A 14,153-nucleotide genomic window follows, 5' to 3' on the forward strand; every position below is an offset into this window, starting at 1 on the left:
AATTTATGCTAACAAATTTTGGAAGGGACATTAAACTTCATACTTCAAGTCTTAAACCAATCTAATTATCGGGAATTAGAATGAGAATCTTGTTACTATGGAGGTTCTGAAGCATCTGGTGTTGACCACTGTCTGAGACAGGATACCGGACTAAACTGACTTCTGGTATGATCCAGTTATGGCAATTCCCATGTACCTTACCATTTGTTCTCATGACTCATTATGAAATTTTAATGTAAGGAGTAAACATAACCACTGTAACCCTGTCATAAACCTGCCTCCATACACTGACAGGCTACTCCAATCTGACAAGTTATGGTGTCTCTTTAATGGCAATAAAGTTAACAAAATCGGTATACATCTGATGAAGTGACTGTAGCTCACGAAAGCTCATGCTCAAATAAATTGGTTAGTCTCTAAGGTGCTACAAGTACTCCTTTTCTTTTTGCGAATACAGACTAACACGGCTGTTACTCTAAAACTAATTTTAAAGATTCATTAACTAAAATACTAGAAACAGCTAGGTTGTGGTACATGTTATAACTATCTTTTATTTTTACTGATAACAGATTACCAAGGAAGAGTAAACAACCAAAAAAACTGTACATTATACAGCTCACACAAAGAAGGGAACATGAACTGGTCTCTCCAGCCACAAAAACCCAAGCTTGATCCTGGTGGGGTTCCCCACAGACCTCTTCCACTTGGTTCCCCAAGAACCAGTTTGACTCCAGTCTCATCACTCAGGTTCCTTTATTTAGCATACAGCAAAACTATGATGAGTCAATCCGACTCAAGCATAGAAGGTGGGTGTAGGGTGTACCACACATACAGCAAACCATCTCCTTTATATATGTTCACATTGCGTTTATTATACATTGCACCACACATTTTGGGATTGGCTTGGTCACTTTGTAGAAACCAATTCTTGTACAGCATGAACTGTCCACACACAACTTACTCTTTACCTCATTTTATGTCCCACGCTTATCTATTCCATTGTTATCTTGGTTCCTTGGGCGTTTTATCTCAGCTAGTAGGGACAGTCTGTTTCCAGCCTGCTGATCTATTTACCTCCCTAATCCACTCTCCCAAGAAATGAGGCCTCACCCATGTCCAATTACTCATTTCAAGCCAGACCTGCATTCCACTTCTTTTTATTTTTTATATATATATAAACAAACGTGTGTGCACGCGCATATATATATACATATATGTGTGTGTGCATGCACACACACAAGTTTTATTTGCATTTTTGTGTGTGTGTTTTCCTTTTAAAGTTTACTTACCCAGCAACACATTCCAAAGACCACAGTAGTTGTGATTATTAATACTAGGCTCCAAGTACAAACAGGGGGAGGAAGGGGACGATCACCTTTTCTAGCATAGCCCACCAGGGCTATACATATTATAAGACTGCTCTGCTTGTAAAGCATCCTTCTGTAATTTTAATTACATTATAAAAAAACTCGTACAATATATAAAAATATTTTTGTCACCACAGGAAGTTTAGGTGTGAAACAGGACATAGATCAATTAAAACAACAACATTTCCTGGTCCATACCAGAAATGGTACTCTTCAGCAACCACACAATACTTGTTATTAATACCACAGGCAGTTTATACTTTACAAACATCCTCACCATAGTGCAAAGTTTGGAGACTGTTCCCCCAGAGTGAACCCACTGCCAGCAACTCTGTCTGTAAGACATTACACCTGCCCATGTAAGCGTCCCCCATGTGTAAACAGTGGTACAAATCTGGGGCTCTCTCGACCTTGCATTGTCTTGCAACAGTATGAGAGGAGGGGAGCCAAACTTCTTCCACACCACATGGGTTGCTGTGTTTCACATTCAACTTCTTCATACTGAACCTTGTTAATTTTCTTACCCTGAACCAACTGTTGTCACTTCTCTTGTATCAAATTTTTAACTTTTCTGTGTTGATAAGAGGGCAAGTTTTCTTGCACATAAGGCTGTTTTTATTTTGTGAGTGCCCACATTAGCGCTTGACATTGTCCTGGGATGGATTCTGCATGACTGAAAGGGCATGGTCTTCACCTTCGCCTTGTCTCATCTGTCAGGGTTGGCAGTTCTTGTTCTTCATCTCCAAGCGTTCTTGTAAAGTGCATCTTCCAAGCTCACATCAATCTCCTTCATGTCCACCTTAGGCGTCTCAAACCTACTTTTTGTAGCTCTTCCTCCCAGGGTCTTTGTCCTGTGGCTACTAGCTCTTCTATACTCCCTGACCAACATGGCCCACATCTGGTCATCTCACATGACTGAGCCATCTCAGTAGCTATTCCCTCAACTCTTCAGTGATGGGAGCTACCTTCATCACGGCTCATACCATTTCATTATGTAGATTATCTTTCGTCTCACTCAGGTTCTCTTTTCAGCAGTGTGAAGTTGTAGCTCTTCTCCCTTCCTCATTGGCCAGCACGCCGACCCATATGTCATGGCTGGCCTAATCATACTTTTATATACTTTATTATTTAATTTACTTGACATAGTCTTATCAGAGAATTCCTATCAATCCATGCCCTTCAGTATCTTTTCTAATTCCTTTATAGAACACCCTCCAATCTGGCTTCCACCCACTATACCTCTCATTGAGCAGCTCTCATCAAGCTCTCCAGTGAATTCATCCTGACCAAATATTTTAGCCAATACTCCCTCCTCATCCTGCTTGACCTACTGACTACACTGACATGTTGATCATACTCTCAAAATCCCTTCATCTCTGGTCTTCCATGATTCCGTCCTTTCCTGCCTCTCCTCCTATCTTTCAGTTGTCTCATTTAGTTGGTCTTCCTCCCTCTCCTCCTCTTTCTGTGAGGATTTCAGGGATCTATCCTCTGCCCATTCCTTTTCTCCTTTCATATCCTACCACTGGGCAATCTCAGTTTCAAACATGGGCTTGAATACCATCTTTATGCTGATTAATCAAAACTGCCCATCTACTCTGGACTACTCTCTCTCCATCTCAACTAAAATCTTAGCCTGTTGTACTGATATCTCCTCATGGTTGTCCAGCTATCAACTGAACTTATGAAGAGCCCAATTTTGGCCCTGTTCTTTCCTCCTAAGGCCATCTCCTTTCCCCCATTTCTCTGTCATGGTGGACAACACAACTATCCTCCCTGTTATTCAAGCCAGTAATGTTGGCTTCATTTTTGACCTGGCCCCCTCCTTTGGCTCCCCCGGTAGTGTTAAAATCTTGCCACTTTCTACTACACAGCTCCACGATAAAACCTTCTTTCTCTGTCTGAACTGCCAAAACTCTTGTCCAAGTCCTGATCAACTTTTGCCTTGCCTACCGCAAAGCACTTCCTCTGAGGTCAATGTCCGCAACCTGAGTCACACCTTTCAAGTAACATTCAAAATGCTGCTAACAATCTTGTTGGTTTATCACAAACCTCTAAGACCTTCCATTGGCTCCCCTTCTAATACCAATTTCTTACTTTTATTTTCAAAGCTCATCACAATTTAGCCCCACCTTACCTACCCAAACTATCATCTTATTGCAAGGTCAGCTCCCCTCTATGCTCTGTCAAGTGTTGGTCATCCAATTTTCCATCTCTCCGACAAACACTTTTGTGCTTTCTTCCAAACTGTCCCTTAAAATGGAGAAAAGCTCCCAGTCAAAATCCATAAGCCACCACTTTGTCGTCCTTCAAGTTAGCAATCAAAACATCTCTTCCGTCCACAAAACATAATCTGATAGGCATGTGGAGAGTTGTGATCGCTACTACTGACTGGCTAAATATCTGCACATCCTATTATATTACCACATCTCCTTCATCCCCCCTGCCACTGTTCGCCTCAACTACCTGTTAAATCTTGTCTTAGACCATAAGCTCTTTGGGGCAGTGACTGTCATTTATTGTATTGTCTGTATAGCACTTAGCAAAAAGAGCCCAAACCTAGTTGCAGTTGTTAGGCACTGCCACAAATTAAACATTAATTTATCAACAACTATTACTACTCAGATAAAAGACTTGGTTAAAGGGGTACATCCACACTGTTAAGCACCCAAGTTTCACATGCTACAAAAGCTATACGTAAGTTTGAAAAGCAATCCTAATTCAAAGAGGTGCATTAAGTGATTTACCTGAAGTTCTTACAAAGAACAGTACTTAGTGTGACTAGAGACATGCCCTTTTGTATGGTAGTGCCCAGGGTTTTTCTTAAAATTAAATGTTTTGGAATTTAAAAAAAAAAATATCAAGAAGCAGCTGTCGATGTTCTTGATTGACGGATGGAATACAAGATTCCATTATGAGTTTACTTAGATATTGATGGGACATTTCTATCCAGAGCTTCTTTGGAAGCCAAGAAGAGGAAAATTAAATATTAAAAATTGCAAATCCATGCATCTCTTACTGATTGTGCCTCCATCATAAACAAAGGTATACCATATGGGGTAAACAATATGGGGTTTGTTGATGTCTGAGGTGCAAAAGTTGTTGCACTCTATGGCTGGAGTCACCTTATCAACTCCATCCACTAAGCATCAAGCTCTCCTTTAAGTTTCTTTTCAAAGCCCGTAACTTTAAAGAGACTTAGAGTGCAAATAACACTAATTGACTAACAGATTTAACAGGAAAAACAAAAAATACTAAAGCTAAATCTGACATGTCTCTAGAGCACAGACAGGAAATACACACTAGCCTGCCCAAGTGACTGCGTACTCATAAAGTCCTCTCCCATATCCTTCCTTTCTCCTACCCACCCCCTGTATCATTATCTCCCCTACCACTCTCATTTTAACTTGCCCTTACTTACTTACTTTCTCTATTTGTTAAGCACCGTGCACATCTATGTTATTACAGAAGTCTTTATTCACCAGATGTGGGAAGAACCACATATCCCTGATACCATTTTATAACCAGCAAAATTCAGCATGATTCTTCAGTAGCATGATGACATGCACTGAAAGAGGATTCAAACACATGAACAGTTACTCAGACAAGAGCTCAAAATACTGTGAATGTCTACCAAAAACTAGAGAGGTGTTAGAAATTTCAGACTTTTAAGGCAAGAAAGAACTATATGATCACTTAGTCCGACTTCCTAGATAACAGCCCTGATAGATTAGAGCCCTTCAGTATCAGACAGCTTCTCCATGCGTAGATAATGGTGATTCCCTCCCCAGAAGGGTTTATGCTAAATTTCTTCCTCTTACAAATTGTTAGGGTTAAATTTTGAATCCCTGAAAAATAAGGTTTATACTAGAAATGTTGAGAAGTTTTCAGCTATGTATGGTGTAACAGTAATCAAATTAACGTTTTCTCAGTATACTAAGGGAAAAGCAGCAACTTGAATACAGGAATGTTCCCTACAGTGATATCACACAAGTGAGACTTTGTGTACATAAAGAAAAGCAAACAACTACAGCAGAAAGTGTAAAAGCAGGAGACAAAGAGTAATACATGGTCTACGGACAGGAAATCTGAATCGGAATCCTTACTGAAAGTGTTCTTTTTAAATACAGGCCTGTTTCTGCAAGTTAGAAAGAAAATATAGTGTTAACAACAACCCTTCTACTTTAAACCGTTCTGCTTTCCCTCCCTTAAAAATTACCTAATTCAAACCCTATTTATTTTTTAAGTGAATGTTTTCTTGGTGAAAAACTAATTTTGTTAATTTCTCTGATTAACCATGGAACGTGAACTAGCAGAACATTACTTTTCAGTATTAAATTTTCCACTTCCTGATAACTTACAGTAGCTTTTTATAACAAAATAAAACACACTTATTGCCCTTTGAGGAGGCTTTTTTGTAAGCAGAAACCATGCAGCATGAACCAGAATATAATCTATCGTTCTGCTGTTTAGTCAAATCCCTTGTGCGCAGCCTGGCAGCTTTCAATCAAATATAGCTCTGATGTGGCTATGTTCTACAAACATCAGTACATATGCTTCCACACAACAGGAAGTGTTAAAGAGAAAAGGGTTATGAGTAGGGCCCTACTAAATTCACGGCCATGAAAAACGCGTCACAGACCATGAAATCTGGTCTTTTGTGTGCTTTTACCTTGTACTACACAGATTTCACAGTGGAGACCAGTGTTTCTCAAATTTGGGGGCCTGACCCAAAAGGGAGTTGCGGGAGGGGTGGGGGGAAATCACAAGGTTATTTTAGTGAAAGGTCACAGTATTGCAACCCTTACTTCCGCGCTGCCTTCAGATCTGGGTGGCTAGAGAACGGTGGCTGCTGGCCAGGCGCCCAGCTCGGAAGGCAGTGCCCCGCCAGCAGCAGCGCAGAAGCAAGGGTGGCAATACCATACCAGGCCATCCTTACTTCTGCGCTGCTGCTAGCTGTGGCGCTGCCTTCCGAGCTGGTCTCCCGGCCACCACCCTCCAGCTGCTCAGCAGTGCAGAAGGGTAGCAGTACTGCAGCCCCCCACACAATGACCTTGTGACCCCCGTCTCCCACAACTTCTCCCTAAAATTATTACACTGTGAAATTTCAGATTTAAATAGCTGAAATCATGAAACTGACTATTTTAAAAATACTACGACCGTGAAATTGACCAAAATGGATTGAATTTGATAGGGCCCTAGTTATGTCTTCAACACAGCCAGTGTGGCTAAAGAATTTCAAACAGGCAATCTACTGCAATTTCAATGGAGTCAAGTGAATGACTAAAGTTCAAAAACTATAAATATTTCTATAAATTAAGCTGGGAGCAGTTGACCAGATTTTATAGCTTCTCACTGCCACAAACAAATCCACTGATCTATACATTTTTATTTACTTTGTTACAATTTTGATTCAACTTCCTCGTACATATATTATTTTACAAAGAACTTTTTCCCGGTTTTCTGCTCAACATATTAACATCTCACAGAAAAAACTGGTTGTGCTAGTAAATATTTGCACAGGTGTATTTTATCCAGTCTCATGTTCACACACAAAAATGGTTAAAAATAAGACTCTGTTCTGCCCTTACTGTAGTTACAAGTAACATCTTAGATTACTGAAATAAAAAGGAAAAAAATGCATTTTCAGCTTGCTCTGTGTAGTTGACAGCACTCAGTGTATAGTAAATTTCACTTCTGTGTAAAGAGTTTCACTTCACATTCCCGTAGCCTATCTATCATGACCATCATGCACTGTTCTTTATCCTGCATAGTTCTGGGGAGACCTCACGTGTATTTTCTACCCTTATCACTCCAACAACAATAACAGAGCAGCTGCTATGGTTTGGTTTGACACTTCTATGGAAAATTCTTTGAATTTGTGAATCTTGGAACATTGAAAATTCTCCATTGGTTCCCAGAACGGTTGGCTTGATTATCTATGATGCAGAAAATTCTGCTGTTTCCCCACCAATAAATATGTCTGTATTTCCTTTATTTTTCTGCAGCTTTACATATCACAAGCACAATGGAAGTCAGGAATGAATCCCAACAGTATTGGAATGTATTTTAGAAGTCTCAGTGTGCCACCAGTGTTCTGGTTTACAGACCAACACATTACAATATAATTAAATGTATATTATAATATAAAAAAACTTTGGCTACATATAATGGTACGAAATAGACTATTCCTTCCCTTGTACTCCATGCCTTTGTGAAATGAAAGTCCTGGATTCAGGTACCAGGACATTCCTTATACTCATATTCCTTATTCCTCATATTCATATGAATCAAGAAACGTTTCAAAAACTATTAATTCTAAATTTTATCATTTTAAACTTAAATAATTGTCATGGGCAATTATGTCCTCAGGAGTTAAGGAAAGGAATACAGAGTTGCCAGTTAAGATGAGCATAAAGTGGAATGACTTAATTTGTAATTCAGATGTTAACGGTCGCTCCAGTCTACAGACTGCTGGGGCCATTGTTCGAAGATGGCATCTTACGCTTTTTGGACATCATGAGAATGCCACAAAACACTGTGGCAAAAACCATTCTCTGGACGGCTTGCAACATCCTGGATAAAATTCTCGGTTGGCAGAAGTGGAGGCCGCCCAGAGGCAGATACCCTATTATATGGGTTCATCAAGTCTGTTCCAATGTTGGACTCTCAGGCCATCAAGCCCTTGAAGCCACACAGGAATGGAGAGTGATATGGACAACGAACTGCTTGTGTCAACTATGACAAGGCCTTGGTAGCCTGCCATGAAACAAGAGTGGTTTCTTTCCCACCCATACACAAACATGGAAGTAAAGACACATTGGGAATTTGGTGTTAAGAAAAGAAAACAAGACATCTTCTCATACCCCTCTATGTAAGGGGTCAGAGACATCATTCCACAGGATGAAGCAACTGGAATTGACCTTAGATGAACAGGAGAGTAGCATTCTTTACTTCCTGGGATTCACTCCATGAGGAAGTAAGTGAGGTAGGCAGAAAAGGAAAATACTTAGTGTCCTTTATAAGTTTCTATGCATCAACAACAATTTAGAAACATAAAAATTAGATTTTTTTTTTTTAAATCCTTTTGGGGCCCAGTCAACTCCCATTGACTTTATCACAAGCAGGATTGAGATCATTTGCCTAACATGATTTTTTCCCCATCCTCATGCCTAACATTATATGGACAACGTTACTGTTCCTCTTACTTCCTTTATAATGGGCCAATATAAAGGATGACAATCCTTGTTACACAACTCTAGAAACAAGCTTCATTTTCAAATCACGTCACTGAGAAGTTTTACTTCAAAGGTACTATTTCTGGTGTATTTTAAATTGAGACAAAAATATATCAAATGGAAACAACTGAGGCCTCCACCTACCTCATCGCTTTCATCTACTTCAATACCACCATCCTTGTCATCATCCATTTGCTTGTGGATCGTGCGGAGAGCTTCCAGACTGAATCGATCCTCCTCAGTAAAGCATGGTGGACTCAGCGAACTATAGGGATCTGAAGGACAAGAAACAAGCATTAGTTTAGTGTCTTGAAATGTCAATTCCCAACCAAGAAAGTGGCTTTTCCCCTCTTTGGGGAAGTAGAGCCTGAGTTACTGCTTCAATTTTAAATATTAAACTAAATGCACGCCTTTATCGTTTTAATACAGACATTCTGCGTGGCTTGACTGTAGACACCTATAGTCATAGATGCTGAGTTTTGGGAGCTTCTTGAAGGACATTTCTTGCAGGAAAAATGAGTGAACTCCTATAGGGAGGAGAAGGAAAAAGAGGAGGGACATATCTCCTTGAGAAAAAAGGGTAGTTTGTTTCCCCTCCTCCAATACTCCTTTCTTCCTTCAGTACGCTCACCACCTTTTCCTTCTCTCCCCCACCCTCAGGCAGATCACTGCAACAGCCAGTGGAGCCACTGCCTCCTCTGCCTCACCCATTTTTCTGCCAGGCAGCAAGGAGAAAGGAAGAGGAGAAGAAAGAGTAGTAACTAAGTTTAATTCTGCAGTTATGGCTTCACATCAGGTCCTGGTGTCCACAAAAGGTTAAGTGAACAGGAAAGCCTGCTAAATATCCATATGCCTAGTGGATATTGGCTATTCCAGAAGGGCTACAATGAAAGGAAACAAGACATGGACATGTCAGGGAGAAAAAACTCAAGCCACACCTTGTGTACAACACTTGGTAGCCCTGTACAGTCATTTCAGAAACAGCAACTTGTTGTGGAAGGAAAACTCCAGTTTATACATCATACATTTTGGTTTTCCCTGTCACTGCTTCAGTAGCCCTGTTGATGGCACAGGGTGCTCTGCTCTCCTTGTGTCAGGTGTAGGGAAAGGGGCAGAGATTCAAATGCCTGAATGAAGCCATACCAACAGACCCTGTTCTTAAAAAAAACCCCACGTCTCATAGCAACTGGCCATTATTAGCTAAGTGTATTGTACTAGATCCTTTATGGATATCTATCAGCTGGTTGTTAATATTTCATACATTTAAATGCACCCATCATTGCATAATCTAGGCACCAAAACTTGAACAAAAAGACAAGTGAAACACCCTCCCTCACCATTAAAAACACGATGAAGTGCTATGCTGAGTTGAAGGTTACTATGTACAGAGCAGCTGGGCACTCAGTTCCTTCAGCAATATAAATGAGACACATCAATCCAAACGTAGTAGCATGTGAACATTTGCCACAGATGGTTTCTTAAAGTACTACAAAAGTTTTCACACAGCTACCAAGAAAACAGTACACGCTCACTTGCTTGAGTGTCAAAGGTGATACACAAATACACTGAAAGGTGACAACAGTCCATGAGGGGAAGAATTAACTAGGTTTGGAGCATCCAAACTGACCTCCTCCTCGTAAATTACAAAAGCCTCTATTTCTAAGCTCTATGGTAACATTGCTAGAAAGAGGAGCAACAAAGTCAATGACAAAAGGCTTGGCACATCATAGAGCTATAGAACAAGAGAGAAGGGAATGTATTTGAACAATTTACCTTACCAGGACTACGATTAGCTAAGCATCAATACCTCCCTCTTTTGTAGCTCAGATGTCCAAACTGTCCTGCATCCCACTAATAATTGTGCATGTCTGTTCTGGAATTCCAGATGGGACAAGACAAGGAGTGAGACTATATACAACTGCTATCAAATTCCGAACAGTGACAGTAAATGAAGAGGATCCACTGAAGTCACAGTGAAATTCAACACTAGCTGCATTAACTAGGTGATGACTGTAGACAGGAGTGCTCAGCATAAGTTTTAAACAATGAGAAATCACTTTTTAGCTCTCAACAACAGGCCAAACTGATTCACCACATAGTGCTCAGTTTTGCAGTGCAGAGAATGAGAAGCTGGTCAGAATAACCTGCTCCTTTTTCCAAAAAACAAACAAAAATCCCCAGATTTTATTTGGCAGCCTTTGTCTCATTGAAGAATAGGGTTAGTTTATACAAAAATTGACAGCCTTGAAACCTTTGTCCTAACAATGACATTTATGAAATAAAAAGATGTTATGCAGAGTGCTTAATGTAATAACTTGCCTTCCAAAATCTATGACCCACCTGGAAAGTTTTTGCTACAAATAGTAAGGGAAGAGGTTTCCATTCTTGCTCCTGTCCCCGGCCCTTCGCCTGTAAAAGACAGGCAATTTATACCACAGCATCAGCCAGTCAGCAAGGCAACCGTGTGCACTACTGCTATTTTTTGCATACTGCTACAAATGCACCTTGACTTTTCTTCCCTATCTCAGATAAAGAGAGAAATCTAATAGACCAGAATAATAATTTTTGCATTACAATGTTACGTCTGCTTGGCGCGTCTTTTCTTCTAATTGAAAGTAAAAAGAGAGCCACATGAGTAAGAAAATCAGAACAGGTAAAAAAGAGAGTAAGTAGTGCAGAAGTGTGTTTGAGTGACGGATCTATATTTAATTACACCTGCTAACCTACTCAAGTAGAAACAAACCAAGCCTTGACTAATTTGGCCACATAGTTATCAGTTTCCACCCATAAAACATTTTTAACGTTTTGCCGAGTAGATAAAAAAAAACCCAAAACTTATCTTTTCATTCTAGAAAGCTTTACTCTGATCCCAAAGTTTTGTGTACTCAGGTTGATTAGCTTCTTAATATCTCTGAGAATGTAATGCATGTAAATATGCCTCTTTTCATGTATACTTTAAGAGACACAACAGCTTTTATTAAGAGAGAAAAACAAATAGCCGACCCGTGCTTCACATGTCCTGAGCTCTGACCAAGGGAACACTTGATACTTCCCTCAGATTAAAGAGCAGATCAAGTTCCTGTTTGCTTTTCGCAGTGAGGAACATGAAGTTGAACCATGTCTTGGTTGAAAAGAAAAGACACACAATAGTCTGAACAAAATCAGTCTGATCTCAAGGTTTATTTTTATATAGAAAAAATTAGAAGTACCATTCCCTAACTGACAGCACACTTCAGATCGCTTTAGATACACATCACTCGCCTAAATACTATTCTGGAAACAGATAAAAGAACAATTTAAAAAGGATTTTCAGATCTGGTTCAGACCTTGTAAAGCCATTCATTTGGAAAAACTGAGTAATCAGGTACAACTTTGAAAATTTTTTAGTATGCACATGGATAAGCTCTACTTTGGTGTTTGTTTGCAAGGCAGAAATTTAACCTGAAATTAATATCAAGTGACTTCTTGGTAGGAGCTTATCAAACTTCGTAGAAATGGAGGTTTTCTTCCTCATTTATCTTAAAGTACAGCAGAAACCTTTAAAAAAAAGGTGTGGAATGCAATAAGGTGTTGCAAAGCTACCTTGGTTTTAACCCTTTCCTATCTGGATCCAGAGTGTCAAAGGTGGAATCATCTGAGTTCTAAAACCCTCCATCACACTTTAGTGATAAGGCTGGCTTTTGTATGGACCAATTTCTCTGGCCTACTAGGACATGCAGTCATGTTTCTACAATAACATCTTTACTTTTAATCCCAAATTGTACTAATGTGAAGAATTAAAGGAATGGTGTCAAATATTTTAGGTCAGTGATTTTCAACCTGTGGTCCTGGAACCCTGAGGGTCCACAGACTATATAAGATTTCCAAAGAGGTCTGACTTTTTTTTTTTTTTTTTTTTTAATTTATTAAGGGAGTCCACATACAAAAAAATGGTGGAAAACCATTTAGGTAGCAAGCTTTTGTCAACTTCGAAGTTGAATTTGCCATTAACCTTCTGGTAGTGCCAGTAAAACCACAAGTAAAACTGTACTCATTTGAAGTAATGTGGAGTAAGTCTGCACAAAGTGTACTTAGAAGCTACCATACAGCTGTGGCATTTTTTGGTGGAGAAACTGGGGGAGAAATTTTAAAAGGAAATACATCACAAGGAGGAAATTTGTCAATAAAAGATTAAACTTTAAAACTATTGCAATTTATGGCTCAATGAGTCAATGTATTTGGCAGAAGCCTTTTGAAATGATCCCTCCATCTGCCACAAGTCACTGAGTAACTATGTCTTCTATCTCTGGGCAGTAGGAAATGTACCATACAGCCTACTTCCTACCACAGGGAATTCTTCAGGCAAGTGGGCCCCTAACTGGCCATTTTCACAGTAATAGGTCTGGCAATAAATTAGGGGTGTTAATCTAGTATTTGGATTTGTTTCAAGAAGAGGCAGGCAGACTTTGTGCACACTGAACTAATTTTAATCTTTACTGAAATTCAGGCAGATCTTATTTTTCCAAAGGTGATTCAGGGTGTGTTTTTTTTTTTTTAAAAGACAGTTAAAGCTAAAGTGACATCAGTCAGAGACACACCAGTTTCCCATTAGAATCTCCCTCTCTCTCCACGCTCCTTGCACTCTTTTCCTTCCAAAAAGCAATATAAACTGAACTTCTGAAGACATGATATCAGTACAGATTAGAAATCAGGCAGAATGAGTACACCTTCCATTGCTAGTTTCAAGTATTTGAGAGTATCATTTTCAAAAACTATCATCCTGTACTTACACACACACCCATCATATAGTATGAGTGCCTCACAATCTTTAGTGTATTTATCCTCACAACATGCCTGTGAGGCAGGGAAATGTCATTATCCCCATCGTACAGATGAGGAACTGAGGCACAGAGAAGCTAAGTGACTTGCTCAAGATCATGCAGGAAGTCTGTGGCAGAGCAGGAACTTGATGGCAGGTCTCCCAAGTTCTACTCCAGTGCCCTAATCACTGGACCATTCCAGTGCACACACACTATCTGTTCTTTAGTTTTCAATGTCTACACCAAAAGAACAGATCTCATGTGGCCTCATAAAATATTCCCTAATGCATTTTAAAAAGTACGTAGAAAACATGCTTTTGATATCTGGCTTTTCATTTACCAGAGTGGGGTAAGTTTTGGGTTTCTGCAGAACACAAACACAAAATTCTACTCCAAACTGAGCCAGTTTCTGCTAAAGGAAACTCCACTCAGCCTTTCCCCCTTGGGGCATGGTTTCCTCTAGCTTAGAACAAATTCAACAAAATATAAGCAGGGCTTCAAGAACCCTGCCCACTGGAGAGCTACTGACTGGTGAGGTTTTTAGAGCCAAGTCTACACAAGCAGGACTACAGTGATTGTTGGCTCAGCGTGAAGTTAGTCATCCTCCTGTGGAATGGGTAGGGTCCCACTTCTGCAAAGAACTCCTCCTCATAAAAGACAGGAAGCAGGAGAACTTCGCAGAGCTGAACAGGGGAAAAAAGCCCGCCAGCCATTCCAACCCTTCTCCACAAAAAAACAGAGTTAAGACT

General features: G+C 39.9%; 1 protein-coding gene across 4 annotated transcripts in view; it reads right to left on the reverse strand.

The window, feature by feature from the left end:
* The window catches only part of STIM2 (stromal interaction molecule 2), a 145,455-nt gene that overhangs the window by 70,816 nt on the left and 60,486 nt on the right, over positions 1 to 14,153 (reverse strand). For 3 of the 4 annotated variants that reach the window (XM_048848667.2, XM_048848670.2, XM_048848669.2), the window contains exon 2: positions 8,750 to 8,880. In XM_048848667.2, the coding sequence (XP_048704624.2) occupies positions 8,750 to 8,880 (131 nt within the window). Of the gene's footprint in view, positions 1 to 8,749; positions 8,881 to 10,945; positions 11,022 to 14,153 lie in introns of those variants that run through there. The other variant, XM_048848668.2, reaches the window with a different exon arrangement.

The sequence above is a fragment of the Caretta caretta genome, chromosome 4, assembly GCF_965140235.1.
Source record: "Caretta caretta isolate rCarCar2 chromosome 4, rCarCar1.hap1, whole genome shotgun sequence".
Classification (NCBI taxonomy): Eukaryota; Metazoa; Chordata; order Testudines; family Cheloniidae; genus Caretta; species Caretta caretta.